This window comes from Drosophila miranda, chromosome 4 (assembly GCF_003369915.1).
Source record: "Drosophila miranda strain MSH22 chromosome 4, D.miranda_PacBio2.1, whole genome shotgun sequence".
In the NCBI taxonomy this organism is placed as follows: Eukaryota; Metazoa; Arthropoda; class Insecta; order Diptera; family Drosophilidae; genus Drosophila; species Drosophila miranda.
In genome coordinates this window covers 29,984,262-30,005,869 of record NC_046677.1, presented here as the reverse complement: position 1 = coordinate 30,005,869, position 21,608 = coordinate 29,984,262, and the positions used below count along the sequence as shown (strand labels likewise).

At 44.5% G+C, this 21,608-nt stretch overlaps 2 protein-coding genes across 3 annotated transcripts in view; both read right to left on the bottom strand.

Annotated features, from left to right (window-relative positions):
- Positions 1-21,608, bottom strand: part of LOC108161526 (leucine-rich repeat and fibronectin type-III domain-containing protein 2) — a 65,002-nt gene that overhangs the window by 39,543 nt on the left and 3,851 nt on the right. The gene's annotated exons all lie outside the window — the stretch shown is intronic.
- LOC108161538 (actin, clone 302-like) lies at positions 455-1,928 on the bottom strand. The gene has a single exon (XM_033394124.1). The coding sequence runs from the start codon at positions 1,763-1,765 to the stop codon at positions 626-628; it is 1,140 nt and encodes a 379-aa protein (XP_033250015.1). The 5' UTR covers positions 1,766-1,928; the 3' UTR covers positions 455-625.

The window sequence follows — 21,608 nt, the reverse complement described above, 5'->3', positions numbered from 1 at the left end:
TCTATCCACCTGTATGAAAGCAAAGTACCGTACACTGGCTAACAAGCCAACTAGTCCTCAGATGTGTGCACATCTGTGAAAATGTGCTCGTATGTGTGGGCAACGTTCAAATGGGCACAGAATCAGCGAGGGGGAAGAAGGGGATGGCTGGCACAGCCAGACAGACGACAGCTCTCCTGTTCCGCTGCTCTCTTCAGCTAAGCCGCTCTCTGGCTCGCCCTCTCTCTTGTCTGTCACGCTGCCAGTGTATGAGGCCACAACTGTAAATCATCGCAGACACTCGCACACTCATACGCTCACCGAAAACGTTCCCGACCTGGACTCTACCTGTCTCCTTCTCCAGGCAGTGGCGTTTCATGTTTATTTATAACAAGAAACGAACTTGTCAATGAATGGTTCAGCTTTTGTTTTTTTGTGTCTTTTTTCTTTATTGTCTGTTGTCGTGTTTCTGTTATTTTGGTTGTTTATTGTCTCAAAGGAAGGACAGATGGCGGGGGAGGTGTCCTGACTGTAGTTCTAAGAGTTCCTTAAGTATATTTGAAACAAATCCCACCTAAATTTGGAATACAATAAATAATGGCTAACACGAGGAACCCCAAATGTAGTGCTTTTGATAGACTTCTCCCTAGAAACACTTTCGGTGCACTATGCTGGCGCCCACTTCATCGTAATCCTTTTTGGTGACCCACATCTGCTGGAACACCGAGATCGAGGAGAGAATCGAGCCGCCGAGCCACACGGAGATGCTGCGATCTGAAGGGGCATCAATCTTGATGTTCGTGGTGGAAGGCGCCAGGAGGTTCAGCTCCTTCTGCAGACGCTCCGGCAGGCCCGCGAGCATGGTGGTGCCGCCGGAGAGCACAATGTTGTTGTAGAGATTATTGCGAATGTCCACCTCACACTTCAGAATGGACTTATTTGTGGCCTCGTGAACGCCACAGGACTCCACGCCCAGGAGCCCCGGCTGGAACAGCGCCTCGGGGCATCGGAAACGCTCGCTGGCGACGGAAACCGTCTGTCCGTCTGGCAGCTGGTAGGACTTTTCCAGCGACGAATCGACCGACGCCTTGTGAATCTCCTGGTCAAAGTCCAGGGCGACATAGCAGTGCCGTTCCTTGAGATCTCGCACGATCTCCCGCTCGGCGGTGGTCTGGAACGAGCTGCCACTCTCGTGCAGGATCCTCATCATGTAGTCGGTGAGGTCGCGTCCTGCCAGCTCCAGGTGCGAGACGCCGTGCGTCACGGCATAGCCCTCGAAGATGGGAACGCTGTGGGTGACCCCGTCGCCGCAGTCCACCACCATGCCGGTGGTGCGGCCAGTGGCGTACAGGCTGAGCACCGCCTGGACGGCCAGGTACATGGCCGGGGTGTCGAACTTCTCGAACATGATCTGGGTCACCTTCTCGCGGCTGCCCTTGGCGTTCAGCGGCGGCTCTGTCAGCAGCACGGGATGCTCCTCCGGCGCCACCCCCAGGACGTTGTGGAAGGCGTAATGCCAGATCTTCTCCATGTCATCCCAGTCAACGACAGCACCCCGCTCTATGGGATACTTCAGGGCCAGCACACCGCGGGACTTCTGCGCCTCATCGCCCACATAGGCTTCGACACGGCCTGCTCCATACGGACGGTTTGACCCCATTCCCAACATTGCGGTCAAGTGACGGGATCGGCCGATAATCGATGGGAAGATGGCGGTCGGAGCATCATTCCCACCAAAACCGACTTTGCAAATCCCCGAGCCAATGTCCATAACCAAAGCAGCCATCGCCTCGATTCGCGATCCTCGGTTCTCGATCTGAATGGATTCAGGCCTCCAAAATAACTCTTTTTCCAAGAGTTGAATAATTTTCGTAAAATATTATTTTTGGGACTATCTTTTGTCTGACAAATAGGCAGCTACTGATTGAAGGGAAGGGAAGGCCTACTCTTGGGTCACAGTTTCTCCGGGACTTCTCTGGACTTGTAAAAACACAGCATACTCTCGTATTTATGGGAACCTTCAATTATGGCTATCCTTTAACCCTTGGCTGAAACATTGCAACCAGCACTTACACACACCCTCCCCTGCCCCGCCCTCCTCTCTCTCGAAATTAAAACATTTCTTCACGCCTTGACATGTCTGTATCTCTCTCTCTATCCACCTGTATGAAAGCAAAGTACCGTACACTGGCTAACAAGCCAACTAGTCCTCAGATGTGTGCACATCTGTGAAAATGTGCTCGTATGTGTGGGCAACGTTCAAATGGGCACAGAATCAGCGAGGGGGAAGAAGGGGATGGCTGGCACAGCCAGACAGACGACAGCTCTCCTGTTCCGCTGCTCTCTTCAGCTAAGCCGCTCTCTGGCTCGCCCTCTCTCTGTCTGTCACGCTGCCAGTGTATGAGGCCACAACTGTAAATCATCGCAGACACTCGCACACTCATACGCTCACCGAAAACGTTCCCGACCTGGACTCTACCTGTCTCCTTCTCCAGGCAGTGACGTTTCATGTTTATTTATAACAAGAAACGAAGGATTAACAAAGCAGTAACGACTCAGAGATACCCTTTAGCTCCAGTAGATCGATGGCCTAGGGCAGGCCACTCTTTTGAGGCGACTTTAAGTTCTTTGGCCACAAAGTTTAGCAATTTCTAGTGTGGAATCCCCTGCATCCACCACAAGAAGACTCCTTGGTCGCACACTTGAGCCGGCTCTCTATCAGAATCATAATACCCTGGCCACTCAAGGCCATAAAAGCGAAGCGACCGCTCAGGCGGGCGGAGGCAAAAGAGAATCGAAAAAAAGTTCAGCAAAGCCCAAGTCAGGGCGCCTGCGATTGTATGCCCTTCTTGTCATATGAAGGGTAGTAGGTTTAGATATAAGCTAGGATATATTGCTGTTAAATCATTATTGAACGAATCTTTAGATGGAGCCTTAAAGCTTAAAGTAATTTACTCTGATCAAAGGGGGTTCAAAGATTGCTCTCTGCCCTGCGCTGCCTGCTCAAAAGTCGTAATGCCTACCATGGTTAGGGTATTGAAAAAAAGAAAACAGTTCGTCGTCGATTGAATGTCTTTTGTATGTGGGTCAGCAATGCAGCAATGGGTGGGGGAGGGAGCGGGAGCGGGAGAGGCTATGACAGAGGAAGATTCTGGGGCAGCAGAGCAGAGGCGAAGCGAGGCGAGGCCGTTCAACGGTTAAGCAAACAAGTGAGCGCGGGACGCAACGCTGGGTGGACAAGTGCCCTGGTCCCGGTTTCGCTCCTCTTCCCCTTTTTGGCGCAGGGAAGGAGAGCGGAGAGAGAGAACTTGTTTTTAATCGTTGTCAATGGCCAAAACGTTAAGTGTCCCGTTCGGTCGCTGGATGCTGTGGACGCTGTCGATGCTGTGGTCAGTGCCATGGCGGATGGGAATGCAGGAGGAGGAAAAGCATTTGCGGACCAATTTCCAGGCTGCCTTCGAGACTGGTTTTCCAGTGTGCGTGCCTGTGTGTCGGTGTTTGTGTGTGTGTGTGTGTGCCCCTTCCACCGAAACAGGTTGCACTGTTAGTTGCACTGATTCCATTCGCTGATCGCTGTAAATCAAAGAGTGTGTCCCCAGACTCCCCTCGAATCGAATCGAATCGAGTCGCAGCCCCAACCCCCTTGCACCCCTACCCCCTGCAGACAGCACTCTCCACATGTCAAATGGAATAATTACACAAGTGGCACAATCTTTTTTGTTGTTTTTTGTTCGGCTTTTTTCGCGAGGCGAGTGAAAGATATCGGATAGCGATAAATGTCCGCTTTAATATAGCTGTATTTAGCAACATGAATCACTAACCGAAACCGTTTACGCAGACCTAAATAACATAAACACATACATCCACGAGCACTTAATCGTGACTGTGTACACATGTAGCTACACCTTGTTGCCGATACAAGTTTGCCGATGTGTGTGTTGCGATACCCTTATGGTGGTACAGGGTATTACAGGACAAGCATGCAAATGGAAATTCGGAGCAGAAAACATGGCGGTGATAGGGAATGTGATTGTCTCTCTATTATATCAATGAGTCGTCCGATATTTGATTGAAATCAGTGCGAGCGAGCAGAGCAAGTGAGCCGGGGGTTAGCGCACGAGCCAAGAAAATTTTAAGGTAGCTTGTTTCCTAGTATGCACATATTATTGGTCTGTCAGCTATACTTCTACACAGCTATAACGATATCTTTCTGATATGTACTGAAATCTATTCTCCGAATGACTACTCATAGAATCCCATTATTATTCCACAGAACCTACAAAAATCGGAACAAATCGAACTGAAAAGTAATTCCATGGTATTCCAAACACAATCTAAATATGATAAAAAATATACCCCCTATGTTTCTACGATAATTACAATAATTTAAACAATCATTAGAGAAGTCTTAGTGAGTAAAACTCCTTTGGTTTTGGTAAATACTTCTAGAAAATGGAATAAACTGTAGAATTTCGAACATACCATACAATATTGAAGTAATTCTTAAACAGTTTGACCAGAATAAAAGATCTATGTAGATCTCTATCTATAGCTTATGTAGAAACAGTCCATACAAAAGAGTATTTTCTATTTCGTACCAAAAAATCTTGACTCTTTTTTCCAACTTTTGTTGTATTTCCAAATGATTGGCTGCAATTTGGTTTCGTGCGCGTTGATTTGAATTTTTTTCTACTGTTCCCCGCGCATTTGATTTTGTTTTTGTTGTTTTTCGTTGGTATTTAATACGCATGACTTCAGCTTGATTTGTTGGTATTTCTTGTTGTTTTCTGCATTGTTATTTATTTATTTACTTGTGTTGTAACTCTTGTCGCATTAGTATTTCGTTTTTTTTAAACCCTTTTTTATACCCTTGTTTTATGGTGTTGTTTTTTTCTGTGTTTTAAAATATTTTTGGTGGGAGAATTACGATGATGTAAGAGGCTTTTCTTGCCAGAGTCCATGGATCCATAGATTGCTGATACTAAGGATATTATATGCCTCTTTTCTTGGGAACCTTTAGTGAACGGAAATTCTTTTAAGTTTTACCTGATTCTCGACATATTTCTAGTTCTAAATTTCAATGTTCCAAAGATTTATTTAAACATTCCCAAACAAATTTTCTTGCCATGAAATGTTTATTTTAGAAACCCAAATATTAATACCCATCCCGAGTCCTGTCCACAAAAATCTCCCAGGTTTCCTTCCTCGTGAACTCAAATATCAATTCCACTTAATGACTGCAACATGAATTGCATTCCATTCCCCGAACACACTTCGGGGGCTGTTGGCACCTCTGGGGATCCCATAGATACACTCCATGCAGCTGCAGAATCCTCAAGCCCCAACCCCCAACACCAACTGCCATCGACAACAACATGTATCTATGTTTATCTTGGCGAGGGGGGGGGGGGGGATGATGGGTTTCGATGGTGTGCAGCAGGATTTCGGTTCGCATTTCCAAGAGCAAACTGTACAAGTCAATTGAAATTGGAATCGGAATCGCAATCGGAATCGCAATCGGAATCGGAGAATGAAGCCAAGTTGAAAAACGGCCTCAAATAGGCATATAAACATCGGCAAATTGCCAGTGGAACGGCAAACGGCAAAAGGCATCGGCAAACGGCATCGGCATCGGCATCTCAGTTACCGCATCATCAAACATCATTATTATGTCTTGGCCTGGCCAAGAAAACAAGTGGGAAACAAAATACCCAAAAAGAAGCACACAAAAAAACGAGTCAATCGAGTTAAAGGAGAGGCGGGGAGTGGGGAATGGGGTATGGGAATACTCGTATGGCTCCCAGCACTGACCGACAAACAGTTGTGTGTGTTTTCGGTATTTTTGGTGTTGGGAAGCGTAACTAAATGCCCCAAAATCAAAAAGCGTGGCATCAACAGCAGTCTGCAGCCTCCAGTCTCCAGCCTCCATCAGCCTCCACCACTCGTGGCCATTAACGGTTAATCTGGGCTCTTCACCAATTTACGGGCTGTGCGCCGTGCTCCGTGCGCCGGAGAGTCCAATCTGGCAGCCAATAGCCAATCTGTGTCACATATTACTTATGTGCCACGCTCTCCCCCGCCTTACACTCGGGGAAAAATGTTTCATGGAAAATCGAAAGCATTTCGAAACGTTTACTTTAAGCCTGTTAAAGCGGCTCTAAATGGGGCCTAAAGAGTAAGCGACTCTGGACGTCGAAATCGGATCCATAAATGGTGTCGTTGGTAGATCGAAATATATTTAGGAAATATCCTACCCAACATTCGCCAAGTGTACGAAAGGATCACCACGGATGAATGACATTTCAACGTTTAACTTTAAGTCTGTTCAAGCGGCTCTAAGTTGGGTCTAAAGATTCTTTTGTGGAAATCGGGTCTATAAATGGTGTCGATGTAGCCTATTTGTAGCCCCGAATCCTATCCAACATTCTCCAAGTGTACGAATGGATCCCCACAGACGGATGACACACCATTCCATTCCATTCCCTCCACACAGTGACATGACCCGACCTTCTGGCATTCCTCTGGCAATTAGCCGCGTTTATGGCTCTGTTTTGCTGTTGCCTGCCTTTGCCTCTGTGGTGGCTGTTTAGCTGTTGTTCTGCAGTTAAATGTTGCATGCCACATTTGGCACACATGACATGCGACATGTGTTTCTGATATACCAATAGCCAATGGCCATCCCTCCACCCCACCCCCTTCCGATGTAACCGCCAAAACATTATGGCTAATTAATGAAATTCGCACTGGATTTTCGGCAGGGGGGTGGGGGGACGGCCCTCTTAATTGGTTATTTATTTTGTTTTATGAGCAATTCCAGTGTTTCATTTCCATTTCCATTTCCTTTTTCGAATTTTAATTTGGTTTCTTTTTGGGTTCACTTCGTTATGTCTTTTTCTGTGGCTGCCGACTATCGGGGGGTCATTGGGCTAGAAGTTAATGGGCGCCCGCTTAATGGGTCATTTGAGAGCTGTCCAAAACAGACACAAAGCCGAAACTTGGCCCGGCCATAAAGGTAATTAGCCAAAAAATCCAATGCGGCGATCGGTGCAGTGGGTCAATGTTTGGGGTCGACCGCCACTCGGTGGAGTGTGGAGTCTTTTCTAGAGGGTTTAGCTGAGTGTTGTTGACATACCTGGAAAGACAGAAATGAAAGATGAAATTAGTTTTGGTTTGCAAAATTCCTTCTGCGGAAATTGCTTAAATGCTCACAAAAGAAACATTTTGCAATGTCCAGGGTTATTCAAGAAATAAAATTGAAAATCCATTTCCACACAAGAACAGGAAATGCCAACAACCAGCCCCAAAATGTGACGTTGCACAACACTTAATGACAGCCAGGGACGAGGCGAAAGGATGGTAAGAAATGCATAAAATTTGCATGCAATATGCATATTAAATTCAATAAATTTTCTCCACTGAAAGCACAACAGAGCAGGCCAAGAGGCGGGGGGAGGGAGAGATAGATGCAGACAAGCTGCCGACAGTGAGCTATGGCCAAAGGATATGCACAAGGATACCTAGCATCTCAAATTGATAGACATTTTTGGAGAGGCAGAAAGCCCGAAAGGAGAGGCGCCGAGTGGGTGGGCGATTGGTTGGGCAAAGAGAAATAGAAAGGAGAAAGTCAGGGGAAAAAGTGGGTGCCCTGAAAGGGGATTCTCGTACGCGCCCAATTGCCAAACACTTTTGCTCTTTTGCCGGGGCGACAAAGTTTATTTAGCCCTTGACTTGGGGAATTTTTTGCAAATATCTCTGCCTGTGTCCTTGGGGCTAGGATAGTCACTCAAAAAAGGTAAGCAAAAGTCGGAGGGACTCCCGCTGTGTTCTAAAAATACTTGGGAATTGCATGACTCCTGCATGGGCCGCCGCCAGTGGAGTGAACCAATCATTAAGTAAGGAGAATCCTTGATTGGTCTAATAATAGAGCTGCCAGGCCACGGCAATTGGCAATTGGCAATGGACCTCCTGCCACGCCTCCTGCGGCCTCACATATCACGAATTGTCGGTTCGAGTTCTCCCTCTCTCTCTCTGTCGCTGCCTCTGTCTCCATCTCGCTCTCAATGCAACGAAAGGAATGCGCTCAACATTTAATTAAATAACAGACAGGCTGAAATCCAGAGATGAACTCGAAAGAGTGTCTGGAGAGGAGAGGAGGGAGGAGGAGGATGGGCATAGGCCCAGTGCTGCAAATGTCCATTCAGTGCGTGAAATGTCAGGGTTTTACCAGCACGGATTGCACGAATTTTAATCGACTTTTAATCGATTTCAATCTAGATCTAAATGTAATACTAAACACTTCAATCACATGGTATTTCCCATACAATCCACCTTCAATCATGCATGATTATGGGCTCTGGAACCATCGTACCGCTTCGGGTCCTGGAAAGGGGTGCCTTTCCACGCACATCTCTAATACGAAATCTCAATATTTCAGCAGGCACTGTCCTGTCTCTCGTCTGCTCTGCATTCCTCATCTGCAGCCTCTGCAGCACTCTAGTGCCTGCCACATGCCCCTCTGTGCATTGTTCCGATTGCTTTTTGGTGCACAAAAATAGTTCCAGCTCTAAAATTGCAAAAATTCAAAATAACAAATTGCATCGATGCCAGTGTCCTTCAAGCCACGTATCGCTCTCTCTGTCCCACTCTGCCGCATGCCTCAATCCTGGTATCCCTCTGTTGCATGCCTCCTGCCTGCCTGCTGTCCCTCGCTGTTGCTTCTATTTCCAGCTATTTTATAAATGTTGTTTTTATTGCTTTTCAATAGCGGCGGCGTAGCGCTGCGGTCGTCAACTTTTGCCGATTGGCAGGCAGCAGGCAGCAGGCAGGAGGCAGCCGACAACCGCAATTGCTTCTGCAGCAGCCCTCCCCAGCTCCCCTGCTCCCCTGCTCCTCCTCTGATACTCTGTTCATTGGATGCTACTGCTGTTGCTCTTTCTGTCACTGCTACTGTCTCTGCGGGACTGTACCACCGAAAAACAAGCACTCCCCACAGTGTCAGGGGCGTCGTTAGTGTAAATTTATAACTGGCAAGAGCCAAGACTGGATATTACTAGGGTAGACTGTAAGGATTAAAAGAGAGCAGAGGGAGAGGAAGAGAAGGAGCGAACTGATCGAAGCTGGATCGTAAAATCAAATTTATGTCTTGTAATGTATTAGATATTTTCTTATCTGAAACTACAATTTGTTAACAAAATTGTTTCCATTTTTAGGATTATTATATTTCAATTTAATCAAATATTTTTGACAGATTTAATGGCGTTGCTTATTAGCAAAAAATGAATTGATGGTCGATAAATCATCCATCGAATCGGGTTTATCCTATCTTTAAGTGTTAATAAATACACCTGATTTATTAGCCATACAATTTATTATTGATATTTATCAATAGCGATATAATTTATGAGTTTAGACTAAGGAAACCAGGTAATAAACCACAGAATACTCGTCTGAGTACCTCTTGAATAACACAATGGTGTGCCTTCTCTATTATTCAAGTTCTCTGGCATATCTTTGTGATTTTTTTTGGTGCATTCAGGGCTTAACTAACCGTAGAAATATATAGGGATATATGTACATACATATAGGGCATATAGTACTCGCACCCCACTATTGTGCAATCATAAATCAAAGCTCCCAAGTTCTGCCCACTTTTGATGGTCGTTGTAATCCAGGGCTCAACATTCCACACACACACACTCACACGCGAGAGTGTATTCATTCCACTTGGAGTTGCATCCACACACCACTGATCCCCCCCCACCGCCTGCTGGCCACGTCACTGGAAGCAGGACAACGGCTTAGTGTCCTTTCTGCTGCCGCCGCTGCTATCCTCTGTTCTATTCTCTGCTCTGTGCTGTTCTGCACGGCTTGGTTGGCACCCGAACCGCGAATGCAATTAAATAGAATATATCGCCAGCTTCCAGACCCAGCTCCAAGGTCGGTCCGGTCCGGTCCGGTCCGGTCTGGTCCCTCCCTGCGGCTTTGGGCTCCACTTCCCTGCGGACTTGGCCAAAACTCAAACTAAAACTCAGCCAACTGGCAATAACTCAGGCAGTTGCTGGTTTTCTATACCCTTCAGGAAGGGTGTTCCCGCTCTGATTAAAGCTGCACCTTCATTCGATTGGTTTCAGAGCCGAGTGGAACCTAATGGGAACACCTTTCCTCCGTATTTCTAGGGTATCATTAGCATCGAAAGACCCACCTCTCCTGCTGCTGTGGTCGTCGGCGGCCTAGTCCAAGGGAGAAGTAGGCGGAATTCTCTTCTCTTTCTGTTTTTCGGCCGCTTGTTAAGTAATTTTGTTAATAGCTGCACCAACGGCAGTGGCTTCAATAAATCTTTTTGTGTGGCTGCCACAATTCGCTGCACATTTCATGCTCTCTTTGCCGCTGCCGTAGCCGTTGCCTGCCTCTTGGGCTATAGCTATTAAATGGAAACTAGTTCACTCCACTCTAGAAGGCTCAATCGAGTGCCTGCACCTCCCACAAAATGCACCACAAAATACAGAAAATAAACAAGAAAAAAATTGAAATAAAATACAAATAAAATTGTTGCACGCATATGATCGGCCGCAAGAGGGAAAGGAGGGGGAGGGGCAAGGGGAGGGGAGTGTACAAATCATTTCGCAGACTTTCACCAGAGCTTCGATTGCCACAAAACAGAAACAGAAATAGCAACAAGACGGCCAAAGATAAACATAATAATAGTACAAATAAACAAATGATTACTTTGTCGAAAGCCCAGAATAAACCGCGAGAGCGAAATGCAAGGCCTAATGCCTAATGGCGATACTCTATCTTTTGGGAGCAGAGGCTGCTGGCTTTTGTTACGAATTTGGGGACACTAATGATGGGGGAAATTGAGGAATAGACTTATAAAAGGTCCACGGCACAGTAGCTTTGCTCTTGGGCCAACCCCTGGCTCACACGCCCCTTACGTTCGGCTCACTTCTTCGCTTCGGTGGCGCCGATTTGAGGTAAATATTGGGACAACGACGTTGAACCAGAACTGTTTTTATATAATAGAGAAACAAAGACAATCTTGCAATCTATTGGACTGTATCAGAAGCTATAGGCTATAGCTGATACACAACCGCTAACCTCAACCTCTAATATAATAATATTAGTAGGGCATTAAGGAGCTTGAATGCATAGACACGTTAAAAGACTTAAGAACCTCTTGGGGATCGTCTGAGTAAAGGAAAATAAGCAAAGGAACAAGTTCTCCCATTAGCTTAAGGCTTAGGGATTGCCTAATATTTCTTGCTGCTTAAAAAAAATTCGTTGGGATCAGTCTTGCAGGAAATCTCTCTATCTATATAGTATATCTATATCCCTATATAGTCTTCAATATCCATATAGAAAGAGTCTTTATCTGGCTGCACGATCACCTATATATCTATATATCCATATATGTATCTATGACCACCTCCAGATATCTTTACCACCGCAGTATAGATCTTTTTACCTCAGTCTCACTTTATAGATCGCTCTGTAGCCATCACTCTCTCTTGGTCAGACTTTCTTCATCTTTCTCTGCTTCCATTTCCATTTCTATGCAACACCCATGACCATTCATCTGTCACTGAACTCATATTTTGCCATGAAATCACGATAGTCTTTGACCCCTGAATGGAAACAAGTACGTGGTCTGGTCATCTCGTCTAAACTTTTCTGAACTCACGGAGATCTCTTCACTGGTGAATATCGTAACACTCAGAGTCGTGGCAGAGTCTTGGCACGAATGAGTCTGGACACCAGGCAAAGCATTGAACTCTATGATGGCTTTCATCTACAGATACTAATGCTAGAAATATCTATTCCTACGGATATCTCATGCAATCCTTTAGCATCCCCCAAAGAGTATCTACATTACACTCTTCCTTTCTATCTTTTAATGCCATTTCATTGCTTTTGCCTCTGTTTGTGGCTCATTGTTTATTCTGTTTCGCTTTGGCCCTCGTCAGAGTTGGCCAAAAGCCTTTTTTCCGTTGACCCACTGACGCTGACAAAATTCACTAATTTTCAGTGGCGGAAACGGATTCGTTTGCTGTTGTTTTGAGTTGATTGCAGGCGATTACGGCTGTCACCCCCCACCAGCCCTCCCGATGCGACCCGTCGCGAGGCTTCACCCTTTTTTTTGCTGTCCGGCTCTGTCGTAATTTGCACCTGTTGCACCTGTGTTGCAAGCCGAAATGCACAAAAGCTTACACAAATTTTTTTGCGTGGCAGCTAAGCAGCCGCTTGTGGCTGCCACATACTCGTACATGGCAGAGTCTTGGCTAAATGGAATTTAATTATACGAAAATAATTACGCGCTCATTTTGTTGGCTTTGTTTTAATTGTTTGACGTTTGCTTAATTTGCCTCATTAGAAACTATTTTTTAGTGCGGAGTTTTGTTTGTGCTTCAGTTTCAGGCTGCAGGTTGCTGCCACTGCTAGTTTTTCAGCAATTTTCCCATTTGGGTCAGTTACCGACGTCTGTCGATTCGACTTCGCATAATATTTTGCACTGCAACTCAATCTTTTATGGGGTATCACTCACCCTACGAGGGTATTACTGTTTTGCGGAACCATTAGACCCAGAGGCATACAGGCATTTGTATGAATATTCCTTTCAATGTAATTTGAAGCGTTGAATAAAATTATTCAAATATTGGAACATTTCGGGGGCCGCCTCTCAATCGATAGGGATTGAGGGGAGGAAAACCTCCACTGAAACCAAGGCTAAGCTGGATCAATACTATGGGCACTCTGCTTCATCAATTTCCATGGTAAAATAGGGATTTGCTGGCCTTACAAGCTCAAACGATCCGGAACATTCCCCTCCCAGTCAAAACTTGAAAAAATTCCCTATATGGTGTGGGTTGATCGGCGAGAAAATGTATGTGAATATCTGTCATGGGAGGCAATCGTTTAAAAACACAACTGCTTTTGTGGATATCCCTTTTTTATTGCAGAAGATCATCCTAAAAATCTTATAAATCATAGAAATATTTTCGAAATTTATATCACAATCACAATGATCATATTTGTATGTATCTTGCTACCCTAAAACAAAGGACTCTCACGGGGTATCTAAACCTACGAGCCCCGAAAGCTAAACATATTTTGGTTTGTTTTGTTTCGATTTGTTCTTAATTTGAATTGCAGCAAATCGCAGTTGGAGTTTTTATTTATAAACTTTTTGGTATTTTTACATCATTAAAATGGAATGTTTTTATGCAGGAAATAAATTAAAAGTTGGCTTTAATTGTTGCTCATACGTAATGTTGCACAATCCGGTGGCGGCTGCACTTGCCTCTGGTCCGGGGTCCGGGGTCCGTGGTACGGGGTCCGAGGTCTGAGGTTCAATTGGAAAAAGCCGCTTAGCCTTTGTTCTGTTTGGTTTTCAGTTCGGTTTGGTTTAGCTGGATTCGGTTTTAGTTTCGATTCAATTCGGGCTCGCATTTGGTTTTGTTGGAGTTACGCATTGTTCCGAGTATGTGCCTCTGGTAGAGGTTTTCGGGTTTTGGGTTCTGCGCTGAAAATCTCTTGAATGTCGTTCAAGCGATTTATGAATAGTGAATGCAGCTTTTGGGGGGTTTAACGGTGCTGTCGATGTCGGACAAGCCGTGCAATTTGCAATTCGTATTCAAAGCTGTTAACACACACAAGCACACACACGCAAATCATTGCGAATAATTACGTATTTGCTTTTGTTGATTAACTGTGGGAATATTGGCATTACGGTGGGGTGTCTGGGTCTTGGGAGGGGAGTGGCATTATGGCACGAATTTGCAAGCTATTCAAGGCAAAGACCATAATTATTGAACTCAAAAGTGGATTAAAACTTAAACTTAGTCATGGAAAAGTCTTAAAGGACGGGAAATGGAATTTAAGCAAACACTTGCTTCATTTATAAACAATTAACTTATTATATATTAGGAAGATTAGGCTGAAAGTCTAAGGCAAATTTTCTAAGGCATTTCCTCGAAAATTCTTTAAAAATGAACAAGGATCTAATCAATTTTCAAGCATATCTTAAGTCTTAGTTCGTTCCGGCTTTCCCTCTGGGATTTTTCAACCCATTCTTCTGCTTTTTCCTCATCTTATTCCCCATTTAATTAATCCCCTGATTGGAAATCCAAGTGCAATCGCCACGCCTGTTTATGAACCTTTTCCAATCATTTGCACGGAAATTCCCTCTCAATCATACGCTTATTTGCAACACCCAGTACTATATGAATGTATCCGCAATATCCCAACCAATCATCATACCATACCTCTCCAGCATTCACTTATCCACTAATTAACAAATTGGCATAGAAAATCCAATTGCAATTCGGCGAATCGCAGAATTTTCCATGACTCGGGAAGCTAATTGTGGTCCCACTCCGCACTCCGGCAAGCGATGGCCCGGTAATGGCCAAGAGTAACGGGAATCTGCCCCGATTCAATACGCTGATTGATTGTGAATAAGCAATGGTTCGGTTATGAATCGAGCCTCTGTCTCCGCCTCCTTCTACGCCTCTTTTTGCGATGGATAGTGCCAGTGGCTGCATAACTAAATTAGGCAGCCGCGTGAAACGTGAGGGGCATGCCACAGCAGCAGCGGTTCAATCTAATCCAAGTTATGTAATAAAAGATTCACTGAACAGAGTGCGGCCTGGCCTGGCCGGTGACCAAAGTGAAATATTAAGCAGTCAGCAGTCTGGTTCTGCTTCCGGCTTCTGCTTCTGCTGCTGGTTTTGGTTTTGGTTCCAGTTAGAGGATGCATCCGCCCAAAGAAATATCGCGTACAATGAAATGAAATATGGGTGGTGCACTGCAAGAAAAAACTAAAGAGAATTCGGTACTGCAAAAAGGAGGAGATTCTGGTTTACAGGTGAAAAGCAATGCAGGAAATGGTCTTCTCTACCAAATTTCGTTTGAAAAATGGTATATCTTTGTTTTCAGTGTATCTTCTATACAGAATGTCCAGAAGGGGTCTCCAATTGTCAGCGAAAAATGCTTCTGGACCCCAGCCCGATGAAATGGTGCGCAAAAGGGAAACCCAAATGGACACAGAGATTCGGAGCCAGAGACACAGCGGAAGGAAGCGGAAATGGCCACCTTAATGATAATATATACATATATATACAGCACAGTGTCAGTTGTAAGTTTTCGCACATGTTGCCAGAACAATCGCCAGTCATTGGAGGGAAATGGAAACGGCAGAGGGTGAGAGAGAGGGAACGGAAGAAAGACAAAGTGTTTTAGTTACAAATAATAGTGAAAGTATTTGTCTTGACGGGGGGGAAATGTTTTTGTGATTTATAAAGATTTATTTTGGATATATATTCGAATTTTATTGAGATTATATCTCAAGGAATTCATGCAACCAAATGATGATTTAATCTATATTTAAGCTTCTAACGACTCAACTTCCTTTAAGAGTACCTGATGACCCATAAAACCCATTAGAAAAAGTTCCTAAAGCCCACAAAAAAAAAAGAACTTAAATTTGGGGGAGTCCAAAGCCAAACTGTGTTTTCGCCGAAAGGATTTCTCTAATGCGCCTAATTGAAACTGCAATTAGGCGAAACATTTTGGCACTGCCACTGCTGCTCCTTCTGCTCCTTCCGCCCCTACCTCTCTAATTAACACGCCTTTTAAATTATTAATTGCTGCACTTAATTTATAGGCTATATCCTCCCGCCATACCCTGGAAAACCATTTAACCCTCGTGCTGTAGGCGAAGGGAACAAATTGCAATTTGTTTCAAGTGTTCCGGCGGCGGGCGGGCGGCAGGACAAAGTTTTCTTCTTGTGTCTTGTGTCGTTTGGTGGGGAAAACCCGTGGATGGGTGGGTGGGAAAACTATCTGCTAACTGTGATTTTTGTGCCTCAAAAAGTTGCAATTTGTCTTTCTACCTTTGCTCTCTCCGGCTATGATTGTTGTTGCTTTTCCTGTTCTACTAGTAGCCGTTTTTTTTTGTTCAAGTCTAAATTGAATTGCAAGTCGAAAGTTTTGCCATATGCTTCCAGTCGTTCTATAGGGTTTTCCCCCCATTCCTTTCCATTCCATTTGATTTGAAAATTAATTAGGAATGCGGCCCCAGCATAACGGTTCTGATTCCTGAGAACAACCGTAAGAATTTTGTTTTTTATTGAGATTTATCGAATGAATTTCTGAAATTAAAATAATGCAAATAAGCCACAAAATAAACTGTGTGGAAAACAGCAAAGCGACAGATAACAAAGCAACAAAGTTTCCTCCTTGTTTCCCTGTTTCTCTGTTTCTCTTTCGTTCTCTTGTTTCCATCTCTTTTACAACTCCGATGATGGTCAATGGCCAGAAGGAAATGCCATGCCCTGGAGCACAGTGTAAATGAAAGGTTGCTTTAATGGGGGGAAAAGTGGGGGAATGGAATGGATGGCTGGAAAAGTGAAGGAATGGCTGGCTGGCTGATGGCTGCAGCTGCAGTTCTTTTTGGGTGAAGAGCGACTTTCGAGGGCGACAGCATTCTTTTTAATGAGGGGCTGACGAGTGGCTGGAAATACCAGGAAAAACCAACACACACACAAAAGAGCACAGCACAGCACCCTATGAATTCCATTACAAAACTTGTTTTTCCGCCGCAAGGTGTTAATTTAAGCAAAGCTTAACAGAGAGTTCCACAAAAGATTAGTTAATTTCATCTGCATATTTATTACGGCTCATATTCCACGTATTCCTCTTCGGGGAGAACTTTTCATGGAATGGAATTCTTTCAGGCATGAAAATTATCATTCCCTGCACTTTATTTAAGTCATTTTCCACTAATTTTCCAAGTAACAAGTTGGGAAAACTGTTCATGGTTGGATTGGTTGAGGTTTTTAGTCTTTTGGGAGTTTTTTAGATTTTTGGGAATTTGTATGTTCATCAAAAAAAGCTGAAATTAGTTAGGAAAACTCTTATGAGGTTTTAGTAAATATTTTTAGTTTTTTAAAACTCCCGATTGATTTTTTAAAGATTTTTCTACAAGTTTTCCTTCTATAAATTATTCTATAAATATAATAATCGAGTTTTCGAAGACTCTCTCCCTTCTCCTCTTTTTCCCCATTGATAAGTGAAAGATTCTTCCCTAAGTTTTCCTTCTAAAAATTATTCTATGAATATAACATTCGAGTTTTCGTAGTAGTTTCTCCCTAAATTGATTTCATTATCCCTCAATTTTGTGCTTCCCCATAGAAATATTTCTATATTTTTCGATTTCGAAAATATTTTTATAAGAAATCTCTTTTAAAACGTTGAAATGTTGGGCTAAGAAAATTCCTTTTCTTTTGCTAAAAATATACGAAAAGAATGCTTTTTATTTGGGCTTTATAGGCGGAGCATAAAAGTCTCATTTCGGCGAAAATTCTGGATATAAAAGAAACAGTCGCTTGATGTGGAATTCCTGTTTATTTTCTCTTCGGCTTTAACTGAAATGAAATGGAAATGAAATCTAAAGCAGAATCGCCAGCGCAGAGCCAGAGCCAGAGCACATACTCCTTGTATTTCTGGCCAAAATTTATGCTTGCGAAAAAATTCTGCCGAAGAGATGACAAATAAAACAAAAACCCCAAGAGAGAGGGAGAGGAAAACGGTTTTTCCGGCATGGGGGAATGCTGAAAATTCCATGGCGACTGGCGAATGCATTTTCTGTCGCATTTCCTGCCACAGCGTGCAGCATAAAATAACGGCAAAGCAACATAAACACGTGCCAGGGCCCCCCTCCGTCTAATGTCGGCCATTTCCTGCTGGCCAAAAACTGTAGGCCAAAACTCAGGCCGGATCGGAAGCAGGAGAGAGAGGAAAAGGAGAGCGGAATGCATAAAAGCAAGCGTCACCAACAGCAGCAGCAGCAGCCGTAAAAGAAGCGTCCTACGGCCGTATAGCCGTAGAGCTGGAACCTTAGACGGAGAGGGGCAGAGCACTGGTCAGGAGAGGGTCCCAGGAGGAGCTCTTTAGCAGACAGCTTCTGCCTCTTCTCACACTCCCGCAGCCACTGCTGGGAGACTGAAGGACAGCAGGAAACCTCAAAAGAGAGTGTCTGCGGAAGAGCAGGCAGCAGCAGTGGGTAAGGGGAGTCGCCTGGGGAATACCCTTCAAAAACTTTTGACGCATTACAAAGTGATTAAGGTAGGGGTTGGGGTGAGGGTGAAGGATAAAGGAGAATATTTGAGAACTTTAAATATCAGGAAATGGAGAGTAGTTGAAAGGGACCTTGATAAGGTATAGAATGTGCATATGTAGTCTTCAAAATGTAAACGAGCGGGGGATCGTTTTAAGCTGCGGCAATGGCCGGGGCTCTACTAAACACTTCGTGTTGGACAAATATATACCCTACAACTAATGGTATGGGTTTCCTAAAGGGAATTCATACTCTATAAGAAGCACATAGCCCAATGAATGAAGAAAAAGAATCAAATGCAGAAGAATAACACCAAATAAAATAAGAATAAACAACAAATAGAAGAAGAAACACACAAATATTAAGAAAAACGTACTAAAAACATAAACAAATAGCACAAGAAAGCAACAACAAACACAACCGCACTTGGCAGCAGAAGGAGAAGAATGCAAAGACCACATAGAAGAGCGAGGGGAGCGGGTGCGGCAGTAACCGACAACAGTAACCACGAAAGAAGGTGTGGGAGGGAGAGGGAGAGAGTGAGAAATATGTTAATAAAGTGCCACATCTAGCGGAAGGTGGGGAGGGTGCCCGGCCTAGCCTTAACGCGATAAACGCTGGATGAATGACCTCTCCCTCGCTCTCTCCTCTCACGCTCTCTCTCGCTCTCCCTCTCCCTCTCTTCCTTTCAGAAACAGATGCGGCTGCCCCTCTCTCTCCTCTGCCGCCTGGCCAGCTCCTTCGGCTAACAATATTCTGCAGCTGCAAAGAAAATACAGTTCTTTTCTGTTAGCCAGTGGCGCCATCCTTCTTCAGCTCCTCCTAATAGGCCAACAAAAATCTCTGTTGGTATAATGATGCCACTGACAACTGCAACTGCAACGCTGGCGGCAGAGGCGGAGGCGGAGGCAGAGGCAGAGGCAGAGCGTAGACTGCATTCTGTGTGCTCTGCTCGGGTCTGCTCTCTGTGCTTGGCAGGCTTTTGATACCCTAGCAGAGAGGGTATGCTAGATCATTACAAACCCAATCCAAGCAGGATAGAACATGTATGTATGTACATACATACATGCTTGTAGGCTTAAATGCGGCCACGGGTATTCCGTAGCTAGAATACCCGAGTTGAATACCTCGATCGTTGAAGCTCGGCTCTCGCCTCTCTTTGCGCGACGGCCGCTGCTAGCCTCTCTCTCTCTGTTAATTGCTCTGTTAACTCTGCAGACTTCTTAGCTCTCTGCTACTTCCAACTAAATTGCAAATAAATTCATAATCAGATCAAAAGATGAGTGGATATCTCACATAGAAATCCCCCAGGGTATCAATAGCTCGACTTCTTAAGTCCAGCCTGCCTTATTTTTGTAAGTTATGCATTCTCGTTCTTCTTCTTCCACTCGTCTTTTGTTTGTGTGTGAGTCTGCATTTCTTCTTTCGAGTTCATTGCCGCGGCGACTCATTTGTATTCTTTCTCCCCCTCGCGCTCGCGCCTGCACTCTGCTCAACCATCCCGCTTTGGCATGCACTCTGCTGCTCCCCCCCTCCTCCTGTGTGCCTCTCCCTCTCTGGCACTTGCACTTGCCTTCGTTTTCCCATTTTACATTCAACATAATCATCGCCATCATTATGATGAGCCCTGTCTTCTTCCCACTTGACTTGCCATTCAGTCGGTGTTCATTAGCTTTGTCTGCTCTGCCTCTGGCGATGTTCCCCTCCCCACCCCGATCATAATTGAATTATCCCCGCGAGAGGAGGGGCAACAGATTTTGGCAGAGAGGAAGTGGCTTCTGTGGCTTTTGTGGGCCATATAACGAAACTTGGTTACTACCTTGTACGCCAGGCATTCGGAGTCGTAACTAAAAAGATGCGAGTGCGTCTTGAAGGTTGTGGCGATGAGTAGTGAAGATGGATTGCGGTTGGAACTCCTTAGATAGGCGTAGCATTAGTTGCAGCCAGAGAAACTCCACTGTAATTCATGGCCTAAACGTTCCACTGCACTCTGGCCATCAAAACATTCTTTAGTGCCTCAAAGCTCAAATATTACTTCCCCAATTACACCTGTTTCTTCAGTAATTACTATATCTGTGGCCACTGCGGCTCTCTGCTGGGCAGGTGGGAAGGTACCCAGTTTCCTAGAAACCATAATTTGCACGCTTTCTTCTCCAAACCCCCAGACACGAGGAGGAAGCCCTCTCTCTGCCTCTTTCTCTCATGCTTTAGCACATTTTCGAAATATTTTCGAGTTCACGATCAAGATCAACGAAAGAGAATCATAAAGAACGAAGAACGAAGAGAAACAAAGTCATTGAGGCAGCTAATGAAGCCAACAAAGAAGATGCTTCTTCACTGAGAAGTACCGAACGCATGTTGCCACAGCATCTGCCTCTGCCTCACACCCTTCCCCCCTCCACATTTTGACTTTCATTTCTTCATACAGTTAGACACTTTTATTGTGTTTCACATTACTTTTGTGTGCGTCTATGTGTGCGTCTGTGTGTGTTTGCGCTTTGCTTTATTCTCATCTCTTTTCCACTTTTTGTTTGTGTTTTGGTTTATTTGGACTTTTCCTGAATTTCTATTTCCAGCACAGATAACAATTTCTATAAGCAAAGTGCGATATTTCACGAGAGACCCGACGTGGCCTAGAGATGGTATCAAGGACTCCCCGACTACCGGGAGACGGTTACCGGAGCCGGGGATTCGACTTGACTCCGGCAATACGGAGCGCATTATTTGTGCCCTTTTGTGGCATTGTTTTTCTTTTGTCGAATTTCGTTTTTCTTTCGTTGTTGCTCTCTTCTATCTGCAGCTTTTATTTTGCGTATTTTTGGCATTCCCTCAGACGTTTTGGCAACTTTTCCGGGCTAACTTTAGTTGATACTTGTGGAACTTCCTACAGAAGAGTTAAGCCGAAAGGTCCAGAGGCTTAGCAGAGGAGGGTCTATGGTTAAAGGTGCTTCTCTAAGCCGCAGAACTACTAGACCAAGTCAAACCCAAGTCAAAGGTAGGGAATACGTAGGAATAGTGTCGGGGAATCCCTTTTTATACTGTGAAATATGTACTAGATCTCCCCCTCCGACTACGCCCCTGCTTAATAGTTCTTTCTGTTTGTATGTTTCGGGATGTTTGCAGTTTCCAACAAAAGCAAATATAAATTGCAATAGATTAATGTTAAAGTCGTGACTGGGGCCAACGCAGAAATTGCGAAACAAAAGCGGGAGAATGGAAGCCATCGTCAAGAAGAGAATCTGAATCAAATTTGGTCTCAAATTACTCAAAGGGAAATTTCAATTGAGATAATAGGAACAGATTCAGCGCAGTGCCCTCCAAATGCTGCACCAGGATTCTTACTAATTGCTGAAAAATGGTTCTTCGATTTCATGAGGCGCGTGACAATAACTTGGGGATTTTTACAGAATATTTTGGGATATGTTAAATGTGGAATAGAGAAGAAATCTCATCAAATTATTTTGGTAGAATTTTTTGTTCAAGATTTCAGAGCTGCAAAGCCATGGATTTCTTT

Coding starts and splice junctions, on each gene's coding strand:
- LOC108161538 (XM_033394124.1), bottom strand. CDS start 1,765: ATGGCTGCTTTGGTTATGGACATTGGCTCGGGGATTTGCAAAGTCGGT.